Source organism: Dasypus novemcinctus, chromosome 1 (genome assembly GCF_030445035.2).
Source record: "Dasypus novemcinctus isolate mDasNov1 chromosome 1, mDasNov1.1.hap2, whole genome shotgun sequence".
Classification (NCBI taxonomy): Eukaryota; Metazoa; Chordata; class Mammalia; order Cingulata; family Dasypodidae; genus Dasypus; species Dasypus novemcinctus.
Genome location: NC_080673.1, coordinates 207,468,810 through 207,491,463, shown reverse-complemented (window position 1 = coordinate 207,491,463; position 22,654 = coordinate 207,468,810). Strand labels below are relative to the sequence as shown.

The 22,654-nt window shown below is 41.0% G+C and overlaps 1 protein-coding gene across 1 annotated transcript in view; it reads right to left on the bottom strand.

Moving 5' to 3' along the window:
* The window catches only part of POLN (DNA polymerase nu), a 266,632-nt gene that overhangs the window by 116,721 nt on the left and 127,257 nt on the right, over positions 1–22,654 (bottom strand). The window contains exon 15 of the mRNA XM_058301524.1: positions 742–799. Coding sequence (XP_058157507.1) covers positions 742–799 — 58 coding nt within the window. The remainder of the gene's footprint in view (positions 1–741; positions 800–22,654) is intronic.

Below are 22,654 nucleotides of genomic sequence, written 5' to 3'. Positions count from 1 at the left end.
TAATGAAGAAAAGAAAAATGGGACATTGATAACATTCCAGGAAAAGCAACCCGGAGACTCTCTCAGCCTTATTGCTTTAGGAGACCGACGCTGGGTGAGCCCTCATTCTTAGTCCCTCCGAGTCCACTGTAAGGAGACAGAGGAGACAAAGCTGCTTGTAAAGGCCCCCACAGTCCCGCTGAAGCCAGACCCCGCCTGTGTCTGGAAGGCCACTCACCACGCTCACTGTTCTGCCATGGCTCCGGGCGGCCGGGCCCCAGGCACCCACAGGGCGCACAGAAGGTTACCGGAAATGGGCAAGAGAAAGCAAGATCTGCTCAGATTTGAACTTTCTCTTTCTTAGAAATTTAATCCTCATCATTACAAAATAGCTTAAAATAAAGAAGAGTTTTAGTATGTTCTATAAACATTTCAAATTTTCAGACTTTAACAAAAGCCAGTGCTATTCTGTGTTTTGTTTTTTCTTTATTATGAAGTTGGTGGGGGAAAGATGGTAGGAGTAGAGCTACTTTCTTTGTATAATTACCATCTATTTTAACTTGTAAACTGCTAAAAGGGAGGTACCATATCTCTTTAGCTTTGTTCCTTTCCCTCAGTGTATTTTTAAATCCTGGTCGTGAAAATACAGAAGAGAACTTTAGGAAAGTGAAGAAGTTAGTTAATACAGAAAAACTATTACAAATACGTCTAAAATTTTAGAAAAATGTTACAAGATTTTAGCAAAGTAGAAAAAAATGTTACCTTTAAAGTTTTGGGGCTTAGTGATTTGAATTGGCTGTTTGGAGATTCCCTGGATGTTCTGTCAATGATAAGAGGAGAATGCTTTAACTGAAATAGATATTCAAATTAATCTGTACCATTTAAGGTTATTTAAAGTATGTCACATCATATTAAACATTGACTAGATAAGGGCTGCCAGTGGCTACTGTATAAACATACTAATATTTAATACAACATATAATTTTGAACATCATGCTGATGGGAACCATGTACATGCAGCAACTCCAAGAACAGGAACTGTGACTACGCAGGAATCACACAGACAGCACTGCTTTTACTAGCAGCCTAAATCATGAACTCAGACAACTTCTTTAAAATCCTATAAAATATGCTAAAAGTAGATTTCTATGAAATTTGTATATTGTACTTTCACCTAAAAATGTATTTTATGGAGAGGACTGTGGGAAGATGGCAGAGTAGGAAGAGCCAGGAGATGGCTAAAGAGATTAAGGACATTAAGAAGACATTGGGGCAGTGGACTTGGCCCAGTGGTTAGGGTGTCCGTCTACCACATGGGAGATCTGCGGTTCAAACCCCAGGCCTCCTTGACCCATGTGCAGCTGGCCCAAGCGCAGTGCTGATGCACGCAAGGAGTGCAGTGCCACGCAGGGGTGTCCCCCGTGTAGGGGAGCTCCACGCGCAAGGAGTGCGCCCAATAAGGAGAGCCGCCCAGTGCGAAAGAAAGTGCAGCCTGCCCAGGAATGGTGCCGCACACACGGAGAGCTGACACAACAAGATGATGCAACAAAAAGAAACACAGATTCCCATGCTGCTGACAACAACAGAAGCGGACAAAGAAGAACATGCAGCAAATAGACACAGAGAAGAGACAACTGGGGCGGGTGGGGGGGGAGGGGAGAAAAATAAAATAAATAAATCTTTTAAAAAAATAATGTATGTAGAAGTTTTAATTAGCTTTACTATAAAAGTGTGGAAATGTATAGAGTGGATGGTAACATACAGTGAGTAACAGCCAGTTTATAAATAGGGATGTGGATGAAAATGTTAGTCAAGGTATGTAAATGCCAATTGACAGAATGTTAGAGAATTATCTAGGAACTGAATAGCACAGTAAACCAAGAGGTGGATGAGAATTGTGGTTGATGGTACAGACACAAGAGTGTTCTCTCTTAGCTAGAAAAAATGTACATCAGTACTGCAGTGTGGTGGGAATGTGGAAAAATACAAATGGAGTGACCTATTGACTGTGGTTAACAGTAATAATCTAATATTCCTGCATCTATGCCAAAGATGTACTGTGTTAATAATGGGGCAGTGTGGAAAATGTGTGCCAAATGTACACTATGGATGTGGTAACAATCAGATGATATTATCTTATCTGTAACAAATGTTCCACCACAGTGTGGTGTGTTGATGGAGGCGTGTTGTTTGGGAATTCTGTACATGCGCATGATCGTTTTATAAGTTTACAACTTCTGTCATAAAAAATATATTTAAAAAATAAAAATAGGGTGCATTGGGGGGAAAATACACCAAAATAAGATAAGAACTATAATTAGTAGTAAGATTTTGACAATATCCTTTCATATTGGTAACAAATGTTTCATGACAATGCAAGGTGTTGGTGGAGGGTTGATGTATGGGACCCCTGTATGATGTTATGCATGTTTGCTTTGTAAGTTCTCAACTTTAACTCTACACTTAATTGTGTATGTATGTTCATATATAAATGATATAAAGATAATAATAATAATTGGGTAGGTTGGGGGAAAATACTTAGGTTAGTAGTAATATTTTGACAATGCTCTTTAATCAATAGTTAAAAATGTCTAACAACAGTGCAAGGTATTGGTGGTAGGCTGAGTTATGAGAGTCCTGTATGATGTTATATACGTGTTTTGTAAGTTCACAACTATTACTATATTCTTATTGTTTATGTATGATTATGTATGAGTGATATACTTCAATTTTTAAAAATGGAAAAAAAAAACCCAATGGAATCAACAAGAGTTGTTTTTGTTTTTTTAAAGATCAATAAAATTGACCAGCCTTTGGCCACACTGACAAAGAAAGAGAAAGGACACAAATAACTAATATCAGGAATTAAAGTGGGGACGTGTCTTAGTCTCCCACAGAGCTGCCAATGCAAAATATCAGAAGTGGGTTGGCTTTTATAATGGGAATTTTATTTAGGGTAAAAGCTTACAGTTCTGAGGCTGTGAAATGTCCAGATCAAGGCATCAGCAGAGATGCTTTCTCACCAAAGTCAGCCACTGGTGATCCTGGGGTCCTGCCACGTGGCGAAGCAAGATGGCCACTGATCTCTGCGGAAGTCCCTGCCATCCCCTTCAGAATCTACCATCTCCCAGAGCTCAGCTGTGAGCAAACAGGCATAGGTCTTGCCTATTCAGCCTTGAGTGGCTACTTGGGCCAAGCCTCTTATGGGGCTTCGTGCTTAAGCTTTGCCTGCCAGCAATCCTCGTGTCCTCTCTCACATGCCAGGATCAAAAATGGCAGAGCTCCCTTTTCCTATGTCTCACTCTTTGTGTCTCCATTTATGTAAGACCCAGCAAGAGGGCAGGGACTCAGCATGAGTCATGCCTCTCTGATGTAGTCCAATCAAAAGGGTCTCACACCCACAGGAATGGTTTAGTTCAAAAACAATCTTTTTCTTGTTGAGATTCATAAAAGAATTTCAAACGGTCAAAGGACATTATTATCGACCTTACAGAGATAAGAAGGTACTATGAACAATCATATGCCAACAAATTAGGAAACTTAGATGAAATGGAAAAATTTCTAGAAACATACAATCTGATGCAAGAAGGAAAACTGCAACAGAACTATAAAAAGTAAAGCAATTGAGTCAGTAACTAAAAACCTCCCAACAAAGAAAAGTCCAGAACTGAATGGTTTCATTGCTGACTTTTACCAAACATTTAAAGGATATTTAACACCAACCCTTTTGTATTATTCAGCCAAAGGGGTGCTGATGCAAAATACCAGAAGCATGCTGGCCCTTATAAAGGGTATTTATTTGAGGCAGGAGCTTACAGGTACCAGGCCATAAAGCATAAGTTACTTCCCTCACCAAAGTCTATTTTCACGTGATGGAGCAAGATGGCTGCTGACGTCTGTGAGGGTTCAGGCTTCCTGGGTTCCTCTGGGCTCAGCTCTTGTGTTTTCTCCACAAGGTCAGCTGTAGACTATCAGGCGAACAGTTCTGTCTCTCTCCCTGGGGCTCTAGCTTCAGCATCAAACTCTAACATCAAAACTCCAACATTAAAAGCCCCCCACTCTGTCCTTTGCCGTGCCTTTTATCTGCAAGTCCCCACCTACCAAGGGGCGGGTACTCAACACCCTACTGACACAAGAGGTTTACTTAAGTAATCAAGTAAACCTCTGAATCCAATATAATCTCATATGCCCAGAGGAAAAGACCAGTTTACAAACATAATCCAATATTTCTTTTTGGAATTCATCAATAATACAACTTCTGAAACTCTTCCAAAAAATAGCAGAGAAGGGATTACTTGTTATTCATTTTATGAGGCCAGTATTACCCTGATACCAAAGACAGAGCACAAGTAAAGAAAATTACAGATCAATATCCATTATGAATATAGATACAAAAATCCTCAACAAAATATTGGCTCATCAAATCCAATACCATATTACAGGTATTATACTCCAGAACCAAAGATTTAGTCCATGAATTTATTTATCTGCTCTAGAAATGCAAGGATGGTTCAACATAAGAAAATCAACCAATGTAATGCAACACATTAATAGAATGGAGTAAAACACCATCACTAACAAGAACAACACGTGATCTCAATTAACACAGAAAAGGCATATGACAAACTCTAACATCCCCTCATGATAAAAACACTCAGAACACCAGGAATAGAAGGGAATTTTCTCAACATGCTAAAAGGCATTTATGAAAAAATCTACAGCAAATATCATAATTGTGAAAGATTGCAATCTTCCCTCCTCCTCCAAGATCAGGAACAAGACAAGGATAACTACTGTCACCACCGCTATTCAACATTGTACCAGAAGGTTTAGCCAGAGCAATCAAGCAAGAGAACAAAATAAAAGGCATTAAACTGGAAATGAAGAAGTCAGTTTATCCCTATTTGCAGATGACATGAACCTATATATAGAAACCCAAAAAATCCACAAGAAAGCTACTAGAACCAATAAATGAATTCAGCAAAGTTGTAGGATACATGAGAAACACATAGAAATCAGCTGGGTTTCTATGCATTACTATGAACAATCTAAAAGGGAAATAAAAAAAAAAACCAATTCCATTTACCTTAACTCTAAAAGAATACAATACTTAGGAATAAATTTAACCAACAAGGTGAAAGACCTGTCCACTGAAAACTACAAAACATTACTGAAAGAAATTAAAGAAGACATAAATAAATGGAAAGTCATCCTGTGTTCATGGTTTGGAAAAAATACTGTCTAACACAATGTAAAATTCAATGCAACTTTTATCAAAATTCCAGCAGGCTTTTTGCAGCGGCTTGCTCGGTCGGTAGAGGTGGGGTCTGGCTGCGGATGAGGGGTCGGTCTCACAGGGGTTGCGCGGTTCGGCTGACGGGGTCGCCCGGAGAAGCAGGCGACGAACTGGGGACAAGGGAGGCCAGGCCCTTGTCGGGGGCTCTCAGGACTGGAGGGCGCACGGCAGAAGAACTACTGCGGAGACAAGGTAAACACGCAAGTCCACTTTATTGAGGGAGAGGCAACAGTTTTATAGGGGCTGGGGAAGGCTGATTGGTCGAAGCCACGCCCTGTTCTGATTGGTTGCCGGGGAAAGGTCAGTGGGCGGTACTGGACGGGGGAGGGGTGGTGATTAGGGATTGGCTGTTGCTGTTGCTGGGGGAAGTGGCAGGGTTTAGTGATTGGTGGCTGCTGTTGCTGGGGTAGAGGGCAGACTGGAGTTTCCCGCCCACGCCTGGCTGTTGCTGCTGTCGAGGGGAGGGAAAAGGGCAGACTGGATTTTTCCGCCCTGCGCCTGCGCAGGGAGAAAGAAGAAGAAGGGTGCCGCCCCACAAGGCATCATGTGGCGCCATCCGGGAGGAGGGGCGGCCGCGGAAGCATGGCTGCCGAGAAGGGGAGACCCGAGGGCACTCTGCGCCCATGCCGAGCTTCCTTCAGGGGTGGCGGTGGGCCCGACCAACCACCCTATTATGGGGGCAGCGGAATTAGGCCTACCGTGGCCGCTCCCCTGCCAGGCCAGCAAACCACACTTCAGCCCGAGGGGTGACCGCAGCTTTTTGTAGAAATGGAAATACTGATTGTCTTACTTACTTACTTATTTATTGATTGATTGATTGATTGCTTTATTGCAAGGAGCCATGCATAGTCAAAACATTCTTGAAGATGAGAATAAAGTTGGAGGACTCATACTTCTTTATTTCCAAAATTACTACAAAGCTACTGTAATTGAAAAAGTGTGGTCCTGGCATAAAAACTGCCATAACCAATCGAATACAATTCAGAGTTCAGAGATTATCTCACACATGTATGGCCTGTTGATTTTGGATTAGGGTACCACATTCAACAGAGAAAGAATAGTGTCTTCAACAAATGGTCCTGGACAATTGGAAATCCACATGTAAAAAACTGAATGTGAACCCCTACCCATCACCATATATAAAAAATTAATTCAAAATGGAACAAGACCCAAATATAAGAGTTCTTACAACAAAACATAGGGAAGTATCTTCAGGACCTTATAGTAAGCAATGGCTTTTTAGATTTTACACACACACAAACAACAAAAGAAAAAAATAGATAAAATAGACTTCACCAAAACGTAAATCTTTTATGCATCAAATACCATTACCAAGAAAGTGAAAAGACAATCTTTACAATGGGAGAAAATATTTGAAACTACATTCTTGATATGTGTTTATTATCCAGAACAATCAAAGAGCTACAACTCAACAACAAAAGACTCTTCTCCAGAAAAATAGCTAGAGGACAGGCTGAAACAGCCTAGGAAAGTTCTTCTAGGGTTTAGGACACCAGGCCAAGTCTGGACACTGCCTAGAGGAGAGAGGGACAAACGAAGGAAATCGCAACTATAGATCTGTGAATTGAAACTAGCAGCTGCTGCTGCTGGCATTCTGCCCCACACTAAAGACACTTTAGAATTCTCAGGTCTTTAGGCCTGAGGCTACAGACTCAGGGGGCTCCAGGGACCTACTACCCCAGGAAAGGGGAGAGGGACATAGCCAAGGGGGGCTCAGCTTTTGACCCACAAACTTGGTCTGCAGCTTCCCAGGAGCCCTTCCAGGTTGGGTGGGGCCATGGAATTGTTTAGTTGGGAACCCAAAACAAACTAAAGAGATCTGACCTCTCAATCTCCTTCTCTACTAACCTGGCCTGATTGTTGAGAACCCAGAGGGAAGTAGAAATATTTCCTAGCCGGGAAAAGGGGCTGCCAGAGATGGCTGGAGGACTGTCTGAGAGAAAGCTTGGAAGCTCTATCACATTGATCCAGTCTGTGTTGCAACAAATGCACTCCAACCAAGCATTGAACTAAGCACTGCAAAAGAGCACCATCTGCTGGCAGACCAAGAAAGTGCAGGTAAGAAAACTAAAAATAAGTAGGAGAGGTTTTTTTCTGGCCTCTACCGCCTCCCTTCCCAAGGCCCTAGGAAGCTGGTCTGCAACCAATTACTGGGTCCAGTCCCCAGTTTTGAACAACTTGTAAGGACAATCCTAACAATCTATGTTGAGCCAAGAATCAAAGAGCAGTGGTATCACACAGCCTCCTGCCACTAAATCCCTACAAAAGAGAAAGAAACTGAGCATCTGAGCAAACTACATCCTAATCAGATGTCTAGATATTAGCAAAAAATTACAAACCATACTAGGAAAATAGAACACATCACCCAAGAAAAGGAATATATCAAAGCCCCAGAAGAGATGCAGGATTTCAGGGAGCTAATCAGCGAGATGAGCACAAATTTTCAAAATCAAATTAATGAGTTGAAAAACAATATGGTCTATGAGATAAATGACAGTATGGTTAAAGACAATGAGAAAATACAAAGAAGATTTTGAAATTTTGAACAGAAAAGTAACAGAATTCATGGGAATGAAAGACACAATAGGTGAGATCAAAAACCTATTAGAGGGGGAAGCGGCTGTGGCTCCATCAGCTGGGCTCCCGGCTACCATATGGGAGGCCTTGGGTTCGCGTCCCAGGGCCTCCTTGTGGAGGCAAACTGGCATGTGCACCACAAAGAGCTGATGGCCCATGCACCATGGAAAGCTGGCGCAGCAAGATGATGCAACAAAGGGAGACAAGCAGATACAGAAAAAATGTGCAGTAAATGGACACAGAGAAGAGACAGCAAAGAATGGAACAAGCCACAAAGAGGAGAATAAATACATTTTTTAAAAAAACCATATCAGAGGGATACAACAGCAGACTTGAAATGACAGAGAATGAATAAGTGATACAGAAGACAGAAGAGCTGAAATTGAAGAAAAAAAGGACAGAGAGAGAAAAGAATGGAAAAAACTGAGCAGGGTCTCAGAGAGTTGAATGACAACATGAAACACAGCAACATATGTGTCATGGGAGTTCCAGAAGGAAAAGAGAAGGAAAAAGGAGCAGAAAGAAATTTGAGGATATAATAACTGAAAATATCCCAACTCTCATGGAAGAAATGAACTTATGTGTCCAAGAAGTGTACCATACCCCAATCAGAATAAATCTGAATAGACCTACTTCAAGACACATACTACTCAGAATGTCAAATGTTAAAGATAAAGAGAAACTTCTCAGAGCAGCAAGGGACATGCAAACGCTCACATACAAGGGATGGCCAGTAAGACAGCACAGATTTCTCTTCAGAAACCATGGAGGCAAGAAGACAGTGGTATAATACAATTAGGATACTGAAAGAGAAAAACTGCCAGGTGAGAATTCTTTATCCAGAAAAATTGTCCTTCAAATATGAAGGTGAGTATAAAATATTCACGAACAGAAACTAAGAGAGTTTGCAAAAAAGAATCCACTATTGCGGGAAATATTAAAGGAAGGCTTAGAACCTGAAATAAAAAGACAAGAGAGAGGGGCTTAGAGGAGAGTATAGAAGAAAGAATAGCAGAAAGAATAACCAAAAGAGTAAAAAGACAGATAAAAATTTCATATGACATATGAAAACAGAATAAAGCGGAGGAAGTAAATAATGCATTTACAGTAGTATCGTATCATTGAATATAAATGGATTAAACTCTCCAGTCAAAAGATACAGGCTGACAGAATGGATTAAAAAAATGAGCCATCCAAATGTAGTTTACAGAAACTCACCTTAGACCCAGGGATATAAAATGGCTGAAAGTGAAAGGTTGGAAAAATATACCCCATGCAAATAGTAACCAAAAAAGAGCAGGGGTAGCTATACTAATATCAGACAGACTTCAAATGCAAAAAAATTATAAGAAATACAGAGAACTATTATATATTAATAAAAGGGCAATCAACCAAGAAGATGTAACAGTCATAAATATCTATGCACCTAACCAGGGTGCCCCAAAATACACGAGACAAACTCTGGCAAAACTGAAGGGAGAAATAGATATCTCTACAATACTCATTGGAGACTTCAAGACCCAACTCACATCATTAGTTAGAACAACTAGACAGAAGATCAACAAGGAAACAGAGAACTTGAACATTATGATAAACAAGTTAGACCTAACAGACATATACAGAACACTGCATCCAAACATAGCAGGTTATACATTCTTCTCAAGTGCGCATGGATCTTTCTCCAGGATAGACCATATGCTAGGGCACAATGCAGCTCTCAATAAATATGAAAAGATTCAAATTATACAAAGCACCTTCTGAGATCATAATGGAAAGAAACTGGAAATAAGTAATAGACAGGAAAAAAGTAAATTAACAAATGTGTAGAGGCTAAACAACACACTCCTAAATATTCAATGGGTCAAAGAAGAAATTACAAATGAAATCAGTAAATATATTGAGACAAATGAAAAGGAGAACACAACTTATCAAAACTTATGGAATATAGCAAAGGCAGTCTTGAGAGGGAAATTTATAGCCCTAAATGCCTATTAAAAAAGAAGAGCTAAACTTAAAGATTTAACTGAATAACTAAAGAAACTAGAAAAAGAACAGCAAACCAATCCCCAAGCAAGCAGAAGGAAAGAAATAATAAAGATTAGAGCAGAAATAAATGAAATTGAGAACAAAAATAACAAGGAGAAAATCAACAAAACCAAGGGCAATTCCACACTTAGGTTTATAACCAAAAGAAGTGAAAGCAGGGAGTTGGACAGACATTTGTACGTCAATGCTCACTGCAACATTATGCACAATAGCTAAAAGGTGAAAGCAAATCGAGCGTCCATCAACAGATGAATGGTTAAACAAAATGTGGTGTATCCATATAACGGAATGTTATTCATCCAGAAAAAGAAATGATGTGATGTGCTGGTACATGCTACAACATGAATGAACTCTGAAGACGTCATGTTGAGTGAAATAAGCCAGACACAAAAGGACAAACATCTGATGATTTTTCTTTTCTGAAATACTCAGAACAAGCAAAGTCATAGAGACAAAACAGAATAGTGATTACCAGGGATGGGGGATAGGGAGAATGGGATAGTATTGCTAAGTGAGTATGAATTTTGGTATGGGATGATGAAAATGGTCTGGAAAAAGACAGCAGTCAAAATTACATAGTTATTGTCAATGTACTTAATGTCAAAGAATTGCCATTTTAAATGGTAAAAAAAAAAAGGGACCAAAATTAGGTAAATATTACATTATTATTCTTTATATCATTATATTTTATCTTTACATTTTTATTTTATATTGTACCATAGAAAACAATAAAATATAAAAAAATACACTCAAAATGTATTTTAAGATAAAGATTTTCATCTTTTCCCTCACAATCCTTCACTCACTCCTCAGGTGCTCTTGCCACTTGGTACTTTCCTCTGCCCTGGGCCCTGTGACTTACCCCATGACTGGTGACTTATGCATCTGCATCCCCTATAAACACTCAGTGTGCAGTTGTTAAGGCCCTGTGCACCTTTATGCCTTGGGGAAATGTGCAATAGGTCGACAGGTCACAGTCCCTCACAGAATGGACTGATGGCTGGCTGGCTGGCCAGTTACTATCCTGTCTCCACTGTTCAAATCATGATGATTTCTGTCACAGTATTCTTGTGATTCTTGGCAGCCCACTGAGCAAGGGCTCACTTCTCTGTCTGGTGATAGAGCTTCTTGGGTTCATCCTGACCCCCTACCTCAACCTGATGAATGGTGCTACAGTGCAAACTGCTCACAGGTGACATGTTTTGGGCTCTGCCAGCAGCCCCAGGAGGCAGTAAGGAAGGTATTGTCATCCTTATAGTTTTAGATGAGGACACTGATGCCTGGAGATGCTAAGCTACAGGCTCTCAAGCTTCCTATATATTAGAATAAAATGGTACCTTTAAAAAAAATACCAGATACTCACAGCTGAACAGTAGAATGAAGGTGAAAGAAAAAGGAGCCAGAGATCTTAAAGAGAGACCAATAGAAACAATCCAATCTGAAGAAAGCAGAAGAAAAATGTTGAAAAAAACCCCCAACACATTGCCTTACAGACCTGTGGGATAAGATAAAAAGGACATTATCAAGGAAGTGGATGTGGTTCAACTGATAGAGCGTCCACCTACCACATGGGAGGTCCAGGGTTCAAACCCAGGGCCTCTTGGCTCATGTAGTGAGCTGGCCCACGTGCAGTATTTTCTAGGGGTGTTTTTTCAATGTATGTCAATATAATGCATTAAACAATTATAACATGAAATGGTAAAGTATTATCACTAAGAATATTATGAAAATTAGGGTCTATCTATCTATCTATGATATATTGAAGACACTTCACGATGTGTTATAATTTTTGCTTTCAATAGTTCCCTATCCAATAGCATTTTAAAACAGATCAAATCAGAATGCAGCTAATGTATGCAGATAAAAGCTCTTGGGGAGTTCCGTGAGATGTCAGGGCCAGCCAGCAAGCAATTCCTAAAATCATTTCCCACAGAATAGAAAACATTAGTTTTAATGAAAGCTGTTTTACCAGAGGAAAAGGGCATATAAAACCTTCTGATTTATGCTAAGAAAGCAGTATATATTAAATTTACATCATTTACTTTTTGATTAATATGAAGGAAAACTTTTAATAATAGTGTCAATTTTTATGTTTCACATATAACAAATATTATGACAGTAGAAACTTCACCAAATATGTAATTTAATTTAGTTAGCACACTTTGTTAAATATATTCTATAATTTGAACATTTTAGGAAATGCTAAAGCAAATATTTTGTCTTTTGACCATATGGTAGGACATGATCTTTCAAAAGGACTTTTTTTTTCTTTTCCAGACAAGATTTAGCTTGCTCTCTCGCTCTCTTTTTTCCCCTAATTGCTGACAGACATCAGCCCAACCCTGGGCACTCCCACTCATCTCACACGGTGCTTTCTTTCCTGTTTGCTGCAGTGATGTTCTGTCACTGGCGACCTGCTAAGGCAGAGCGCTTCGGCACTTGACGCAGCAGTGACACCTCGACCGCGGTGTTCTGCTCTTGAGCTACGGGAAGTGGAGCAAGAGCAGTAGTGCACCTCACCCCCAAATCTAATAACAACGCTCTTCACTCTGATTTGAGGCTAGAGGAAGAGAGAACCTCTAAACAAGAAAAACTGAAATATTTTCTACTAGGACTGCTTTTTATGAAAGGTCCCAAAATGTCTAAAGAAAAGCGTTTTGGTTAAAACAAAATAAACCAACTGTTAAAAATAAAACAGCTTTTTTGGCGATAAGTACCAAAAGCATCCTGATGTCTACTATCATGCTAAATACTTTTTTAAAATAAACTTTTTGATCCCCAAGTTTTTTGAGGATTGTGGGAAGATGGTGACAGACTAAAGGCAGAACTCAATGCTCTCACAAAAATAACAGAGAAAGAGCCAAAAGCTGTCCAAGGGATCTGCTTTGGGGTCAGTGCTACACAAATCCCAGAACAGAGAGGGTCAGAGAGATGAAAAACCTGAAACAACAAATATGAGTTACCAAGCCCCCACGGTGGCTGGAAAGGGTTCCCCACCTCCATCCCCAAGATATTAAGCTGGGATCAACCCTGGCTCACTGCAGCTGACTGAGTGGGGAACAGACTTCTTCCTCCTTGTCAGCTGTTTAAGAGAAAAGTGAGGGGGAGTCCTGCGGCTTCTCTTCAGTGCATTCGGCCAGCAGAGCCTGCTCTGAATCTGTTCTGGAGAGTCTACACAGGAACACAGGAAAGCCCAGACTGAATCACCTCCGTGGAAGGGTGTGCTGATGAGCGCCGTCTGCTGGCCGATCTGGAAATTGCATGGACAAAACCTGTTCATGGTACTCTCTGTATCCTACCCCTGGGAGAAAATCTGAGCTCCTTTAGTAAGTCCCTGGCCTGATTCGTTTTTCATTTTTTATAAAATTCATTGAAGTGTATCACTTCTACATAAGCATACATAAGCAATAAGTGTATAGTAATAATTGTGACCTTAATCTGGCCTAATTCTGATATCTTAAGCCAGGCAATTTTAAAGACTTAGAATAAGTTGAACCAAATATCAAAGAAGAGCTGTGAAAAAAAAAAAAAAACACAACACAACAACAATAGGCAAGAGAGATAAACTGGCCATCAGAGTAAATTCACCAATTCAGATGCCTGGACATCAGCAAAATGTTACAAGATATACTAGGAAACAGGAAGAGATGAGCCAGCCAAAGGAACTAACCAAACATCCTGAAGATATACAGAATTTAAGACAATTAATCAGCGACAATCACACAACTCTCCTAAATCACTTCAAAGAATTAAAGAAAATATGACAAAAGAAATAAAGGACATCAAGAAGACACTTGGTGAGCATAAAGAACAATTTGAAACCCTGTAAAGAAAAGTAACAGACCTTTGAGAATGAAAGACATGATGGATGAGATTAAAAATAAATAAGAGGGGAGCATCTGCCTATCACATGGGAGGTCTAGGGTTCAAACTGAGGGCATCCTGACCCGTGTGGTGAGCTGGCACATGCACAGTACAGATGCGCGCAAGGAGTGCCGTGTCACGCAGGGGTGTTCCCTGCATAGGGGAATCCCACACACAAGGAGTGTGCCCTGTAAGGAGAGCTGCCCCACATGAAAAAAAGTGTAGCCTGCCCAGGAGTGGTGCCACACACACAGAGAGCTGACACAGCAAGACAACACAATAAAAAAAGAGACACAGATTCCTAGTGCTACCAACAAGAATACAGGCAGACACAGAGGAACATACAGTGAATGGACACAGAGAGCAGACAAGCGGGGGTGGGGAGGGGAGAGAAATAAATAAATCTTAAAAAAAAAAAACATAAGAGGCACATAAGAGCAGATTTTAATTGCTCAAAGACAGTGATTTTGAGGACAAAACATCTAAACTGGAACAGACAGGAGAACAGACAGAAGAGAGAATGGGAAAAATAAAACGGAGTCTCAGGGAATTGAATGACAATGTGAAATGCACAAACATTTGCGGTATAGATGTCCTAGAAGGAGAAAAGAATGGAAAAATGGCAGAAAGAATATTTGAGGAAATAATGAGCAAAAACTTCCCAGCCCTTATGAAAGATATAAACATCAATATGCTAGAAGGACAACAAACCCCAAACAGAATAAATCTGAATAGACCTACCCTGAGACACTTACTATTCAGAATGGCAAATATCAGAGATAAAGAGAGGATTCTGAAAGCATCAAAAGGAAAACAAAGCATCACATACAAGAGAAAATTGATAGGATTAAGCACTGACCTCTCATGAGAAACCTGGAGATAAGTAGAAAATAGTATGATGTATTGAAGGTACTGAAAGAGGAAAAACTGTCAGCCAATAATTCTGTGTCTGGATAAACTGTCCTTCAAAAATAAGAGTAAGTTCAAAGTCTTCACAGACAAACAAAAACTGATAGAATATGTTACAAAAATACGAGAATTACAAGAGATACTAAAAAGAATGCTGCAGCCTGAAAGGAAAAAACAAGGGTGGGAGATTTGGAGAAGAGTATAGAAATGAAGATTATTAGAAAGGGTAAATTAAAAGGTAAGAAGACAGACAATAGAACAATATGACAACAGAGTGCCAAAGGACAAAATGGATAAAGTAAGTAATGACTTTCATTGAATGTTAATTCAACTCCCCAATCAAAAGACATAGACTGATTGAATGAATAAAAAAATATGAGCTGTATGTATGCTGTCTAGAAGAGACCCACCTCAGATGTAAGGACACAACCATGTTAAAAGTGAAAGGCTGAAAAAAAAAAAGTGAAAGGCTGGAAAAAGGTATTCCATGCAAATAGTAACCAAAAAAAGAGCTGGAATAGAGATAGTAATATCAGACAAAATAGATTGCAAATGCAAACCTGTTATAAGGGATGAAGAAGGTAATTACAAATTAATAAAAGGGGAAATTCATCAAGAAGTAACAACTATCTGAGTTGGGTCTCTTTTAGACAACATACAGACAGTTCATATTTTTTTAATCCATTCAATCGTTCTATGTCTTTTGATTGGGGAGTTCAATCCATTAACATTCAATGTTAATGTCCTCCAAGTTCATCCACATTGTCATATGCTTCACAACTTCATTTCTTCTTAGAGCTGCATAATATTCCATCATGTTTATATACCACAATTTGTTTACTCATTCATCAGTTGATGGACACCTGTGTTGTTCTAATTTATGGCAATCATGAATAATGCTGCTATGAACATCAATGTGCAGATATCTGTTCGTGTCTCTGCTCTCAGTTCTTCTGGGTATATACCCAGTAGTGGTACTGCAGGGTCACATGTTAAGTCTATATTCAACTTCCTTAGGAATTGCTAAACAGTCCTTCACAGTGACTATACCATTCTACATTCCCACCAACAGTGACTAAGCTTTCCTATTTCTCCACACCCTCTCCAACATTTACAGTTTTCTGACTTTTTAATAGAGGCCAGTCTATTATACTGAGTGAAGCAAGCCAGACACAAAAGGACAAATACTGTATGATTGTACAATTATGAATGAAAAATACTGTGTAAACTCATGAAGTTAATAATTAGAATATAAGTCACCAGAAAATAGAAGGAGGGTAGAGAAGGAAAGCTAAGTGTTAATCTGTGCAAAATTGTTAAAAAGGTTATTTGTAAATCTGTTGAAATGAATAGAAATGGTTAAAGCATATCATGGTGCTTGTAACTAGCAGTACTATTGCATGGGTATGACAGGGGCTGAAAGGGAAAGTCTAAGCTCATGTATGTTACTAGAAGGAAGGCTAAAAACTCTAACATGGGACTGTATAAGATAGTAAAATCTCATGTAAAACTCAAATATGGGTGATATTGCATATATAAAAACATGTCTTTATAAAATATAAATACAAATATACTAAAGAGAAGGAAAAAGAATATAACGGGAAGCGTAGAAAGATTGATAGGTGATGAGTTTTGGTTGCTGGTTTTTTTGTTTATTATTATTATCGGAATAATGAAAAGTGCTCTAAGAATTACTGAAGTGATGAATACACAAATATATGATTACTCTGAATACCACTGATTGTACACTTTGGATGGATTTATGCTTATTCATATGTATCAATATAATTGATTTGTTAAAAAAATAACCTTTTTATTTTAGAATAGTTTTACAGTAAAGCTGCAAAGACAGTACAGAGAGTTCCTGTGCTCTGCCCACCCGGTTTCCTCCCTTGTTTCATCTTCCGTTGCTGAGGCAATTTGTCACAACCAAGAAACCAGCAGGGATATATTACTATTAGCCAAACTTTGTATTTTATTTGGATTTCACCTGCATCCCCTAATGTCCTTTTTCTGTTCCAGGACCCTGTCTAGGACATCACATGGCATTTAGTCATCATGTCTCTTTAGCCTAGCTTCTCAGAGTTTCTTCGTTTTTCATGGCCTTAACAGTTTTGAGGGGTAGTAGTCAGGAAGAATGGTTGGACTGGGGTTGTGGGTTTGGGGCATGAAGATCCCAGAGGCGAAGTGCCCTTTTCAAATGCTGAGAAGGGTCCGTGCCATCAACAGGACTAGTCGCTATTGGAGTTGACCTTGACTATTTGCCTGGGGTGGGGTTTGCCAGCTTTCTCCACTCTATTAATTTTTTATTGTTCCTTTTCTATACTCTGCATCACTAGATGTGGCCTATAGTTAAGGGCTAGGAAGTTATCACACCAAGCATTTTCCTATGTGCAGTGAGAGAGACAAAACGAGAGAGCAGTGTTATAAGAAGTTTACCATCTGGTAGAGAATGCAGATGGGCCAAACAGCAAACCAAATGTGCAAGGAGAAAATGGCAGAAGGGCAGGACATGCGTGCAGTGTTGAGGACTGCCTGCACAGATGGGGGCTGCAGGTCAGGTGAGGCTGTAGTGGCAGAAAGTAAATTTAGGCTAGCTAGAGGCCCAAGACTTTCAAATTCCCTTCTGAGTACTCTTTCAACTACACTGTAAAGGAAAACAAGCACTGGAGGTACCAACATTTTGGGTGATAAGAGAAGGAGTTTGGCCTGCGGCATTTCTCAAATTTATTCCATGATGAAATCCTTTTTTCACAGAATGCCTTTTAGCATCTCATAGAACATACATTCCTTCTGAGCTGATCCTGACTTGGAACCTTTGACTTCTTGGCCCCTTGGCCTGGAATATTTCTTTCCCCCAGACCTTAGCAAGTTCAGCTCCTTCTCAACATTCAAGCTGCAGTTCAAATGTTACCTCCTCAGAGACACCCTCCCAGAACACCTATACCACAGGAGCATCCCTTCCCTTTCCTCTACCATTTCTGTGTTCATTTTCTTCATGGCACTTACACACTATAAATGTTATTAATTTACATGATGACAGGTTGTCTTCCCCACTAGGTGAGTGAATGTATGAATGAACCAACTAACAAATGGTGCTGCCATTCCAGCGGGTTCCCCAAGTCTTAGAAAGGATCGTGCAAGACTCTTCATGTCCTCTTACCTCCCCGCAAAGTTCTCACCCGTATCACCTACTGGATGTCTTCCAGTTCACTCTCTGCCTGCTTCCTACTGTCCATGTCATAGCTCAATTTCTGGTCATCTCTAACTTGGATTTTTAACACTCTCCTAGCCTTGAGTGAATCTATCATTCATTCCTTCAACTAACATTTTTTCTGGGCACCTAATCTATTCCAGACACTATGCCAGGAGCTGGGAAAGCCAGTGGTGGGCAGGACAGGCAAAGTTCCTGCCCTCACGGAGCTTCATTATAGTGGGGAGAGACAAACCATAAGTAAACAAGACAGACATAGATTAAAGTTCCCCAACCTATAGAAATTGGAAGCAAACCGGACAATTGTAACCAGATTTTGTCTAGATTCTTGACTATGCTGCAGAAATGAATTTCAAGAACATGTCAGGTTAGTTAAGTCAGTAATTTATTAAGGTGAGGAGGTAAGAGAAATGGGAGAAAATAACAGATCTGGTGTCCCAGGTATAGAGGAAGGAGCTGAAGATTGATAAATAGGGCTGATTTACAGACTACAGTTCCATAGTATAGATGATAAATGTCCAGGTTTTACTTGTGTGGTGACCATGGCAGGGGAAAAATGGTGAGAGCAGGGCACAGAAGGCAGCAACAGGCACATGGACTGGCACCAGGACAGGCACTGGGACAGGGCGAAGGCAAGAGAACACAATAGAGCAAGATGTCTTTGTGCTTGATTTTTAAACCATTAATTATTCCACCCCTTTGCTAATGGCAGGGGAGGAGTTCCAGCTGTTTGCTGTTTCGATTGATTACCCCACCCAGCAATATCCCCGAAGGGCCCAATGATAAAGTCCTTGGGGAATCTCCAGGGCTTCTCCTGGCTTCCGGAGGAAATCTTGTTCTGAATTGGATTTCTCATAAGAGTCTTTGAGCAGCCATCTTGGGATTATTGATTTCCACGTGGACTTCTTGCCAGGTTCCAGATCCATCTATTGATTCTCTATCTTTCTAGTCAGCTTCACAATTTTCTCCCAATTATATTCTTCTCTAAGGTATTATTTCTCTGTGAATGTGAACATCAAAATGTATGAAAACCATTTCCAAGCCCCTGTACAAATAAGCCCAGCTGGACTCTGCAAACTCTGAGGCCCCTTGGTCAGGGTGCCTGGTGCCCCACACCTGTCCTCGCCCAGGCGCCTGCCTGCAGCTCTGGGTAGCCAGGCCTCCCATTAGTGACTGGAGGGAAAAGGGCTATTCGTAATAGCTGGGCACACTCCTACCGTGTTTTTCCATGATGAACTTTGGTGTATTTATAAAAATAGGACAACTGAACTAGAAAAATCCAGTGTTAGCCTTTATTTCACATTCAGCAAAAGGCGAGGTGCTGAGGTAACTTTTTAGTTATACAATTCAGCATCTGTTAAAATGTCAGTGGTTGGAAGTGAAAATGCTAAGCAGGGAATGGCTTTAACTACGGGTGAAGGCAGGGCTGCCCTTGAGTTAAATACTGTCCCATCACCCTCCTACTCAAGGACTGCGCCAGCCTGGGGATCTTCATCAGTCTATCTGGCCAATGCTTCTACACCAAAGACGCAATACCTAGGAAGTGACAGAAATCTAGCAACAGTTATGACAGCCTTGTTTTTCCTTTATTAACTATGTCCTTGTAACCTGTGGAATGAAGCTGAATGGAACTGATAGTCATGATAACTTTTGCATTGGTTCCCAGGGCACGGTGACTTTGCATTTTGGTTGCTGTGTGATCACAGCAGAAGCAGCTGCGGGGGCAACGGTGTCTTCCCGGCACAGTATTTGGTGGCTTATGGGTTGCTGGAAATGAATGAATAAACTGTATTCCACCAACATGCATGCTTCAGGGCAGGCCCAGGCCAATGGTTTTGCCGTTGTATCCTCAGCACCCATGCTACACTTGTAACACACAGAAGGAGTCAATAAATATTAGTTGAGTGAACAAAGTTGTAACCAAGGGTTAAGAATTAATTATGATTCCTAAATCATTGTATAGATGGCTTTATATTATAAAAAAGCAAAAGGTTAATACCTGAAATTACTAAAGCTGGCAGGAGTGGTCCCACCCGTTTCATGGTTACTCTGGACTTACCCTCACCTTTGTGTATGCTTCCTACTGTGATGGTGAGTCTAGACTGAATCACGCTTGTGCCTCCTTATTACTGGGATGGTTACCACTCCACCCACCTGTTTAATACCCATACGGAAGACCTTGTACCTGACCTTTGTTCTGTACGTCCCTATCCCAAATCCTTGCGACTGACCCTGGTTTGCTACCCCAGCCCTACCTGTCCTTTTTGGCCCTTTAATGTTTATTAATGAAGAAACTTGTGTTAAGCTCTGCCCCAATTATTCATTAGCACCCCAGTGTTATAAAATACTAAAATTTCTGCAGACCAGGGAAGCAGTTTTGGGCCAGAAGGCCACTGTGTTCCATTGCTGTGCAACCATTAAAATTCTTTCTCTCTTTGAAACCCTAGTCTCTCAGGAATTGGCTTTAAAGACGCAGTGGGAGAAAAGAACCCACTTTTGTGTGGTATCAATTTGGCAACCCAGATGGGACTGAGTCCCTGAATGAGTCCAACTGCCTGAGAGGTAAGCACAGTAATGGAGATTTCTGCAGCCACTAGACCCTCTTGGTCTAAAGCGCGACAATTGGATTTCTCCTACTTCGCTGGCACTCCAGGCCCTAAAGATGCTTTAAAGCTTCCAAGAGAGAAACGGTTTCTGCCCTGAGTCCAGACATCTGAGTGAGCAGGTCACCAAGGTAAAATGAACTGGTAAGGTAGTTTAGCAGTTCCAGTCCCCTTAAACTCCCTTCAGAATGACTCCTCTTGCTCTGACCTCTTCACCTTTTCCAGTTTTTCGTCTGTTTGTTTGTTTGTGGGGGGGATTGGATTTTTTTTTTTTTTGGTACCATTCTGTCTGAGGTTCAAGTCCCTACCTTAAGTCTGTCAGTTATGCATACTCCTGAACTTGAGTCTGCCTGTTAAGTATATTCCTGAAAAGTATTCCAGAATATAAAAAGTGCTAAATGTCTGTTCCTTAAATGGTGTGTGTTACTTAGGTATAGTAAATGTTCAATGTCTGCCTAAACTGCGAAATTAGTGTTTAACTGCATTTATACTGCTCAGGTATTCCTAATTAGTTACCGATTACTGAAATTCTTTAAAATGGGAAATTTTAATTGCATTAGCATTCCTAAATGTAGCCCTTTGTCTGTATTTTTTTCCTCTCCACTACCTCCCCTTCCCTGCTGTTTTTGCTGTATCCATTCGCTGTGTGATCTTCTGATCTATTTCTCTTTTCTTTTTGTCTTCTCATTTTTTTTCTTCTGGGACTCACCAAGCAAGATCCAACCCTGGGGACCTCTGCCGTGGAGAGAAGTCCCCTGTCGATTGTGCCCCCTCAGTCCCTGGTCTCTGCTGTGCTTCACCCTGACTCTCCCTTTGTCTCTCTTTTGTTGTGGCATCATCTTTCTGCGTGACTCACCTGCATGGGCGCTGGTTCACTGCATGGGCACCTGCCTTGCCATGCAAGCATTCATGTGGGCACTCAGCGCACCACATGGACATTCGGCTTGCTGTGCAGCACTCAGCTCGCTGTGTGGGCACTGGCTCACCGTGCAGGTACCCGGTTCGCCATGTGGGCACTGGCTCACCGTGCAGGCACACTTTCTCTTCTTTTTTACCAGCAGGCGCCAGGGATCGAACCCAGGTCCTCCCATAGAGTAGGTGGAGACCTTATCACTTGAGCCATATCCACTTCCCCTCTGTCTGTTTTTATTATTTTTTAAAAATTTCTTTACCCCCCCTCCCCTTCGGCTTGCTTGCTGTCTGCTCTCTGTGTCCATTTACTGTGTGTTCTTCTGTGTCTGTTTGTCTCCCTTTTTATTGTGTCATCTTGCTGCACCAGCTCTCCGCAGGCGCAGGCGCAGGCCGTCAGCTCTTTGTGGGCGCGGGTGCAGGCTGTCAGCTGTCCGCAGGTGAGGGTGCAGGCGTGGGCTGTCAGCTCTCCATGGGTGTGGGCCAGCCTGCCTTCACAAGGAGGCCCTGGGACGCGAACCCAGGGCCTCCCACATGGTAGATGGAAGCCCAATCAATTGAGCCACAGCCACTTCCTCTTTGTCTGTATTTTGAAAGACAGGAAAATCTTAGCCAAGAGCCTATGAAAAATAGGAAATAGTTTTTTTTTTCTCAATATAACCTAGAATCAGGAAGTTCATGTGGACATCAGTAATCCCAAGATGGCTGCTGGAAGACTCTCGCAAGAAATCCAGTTCAGAACAAGCTTTCCTCTGGAAGCCAGAAGAAGCCCCAGATATTCCCCAGGGGCCTTAGCATTGGGCCCTCCTGGGAGATTGATGGGTGGGCTAATCAATCAAAACAGCAAATAGCTGGGATTCCTCCCCTGCCATTAGCAAGGAGTGGAATAATTAATGGTTTAAAAAGCAAGTGCAAAGGCTGAACACACTCTCTTGCCTTTGGACCCCTGTTCTTGCCTTCTGCGCCCTGCTCACACTGTGCCCCCCTGCATGAATCAACATGCAAGTAAAACGTGGGCATTTATAATCTATAATGAGAAATTGCAGTCTTTAAATCGGCCTGCTTTATCACTTTTCAGCCCCTTCCTCTCTACCTGGGACCCCTGCTCTGTTATTTTCTCCCATTTCTCTTCCTTCCTACCTTAATAAATTACTGGCCTAACTAACCTGATGTGCTCTTGAAATTCATTTCTGCAGCGTAATCAAGAACCTGACAAAATCCAGTTACAACTTGAGA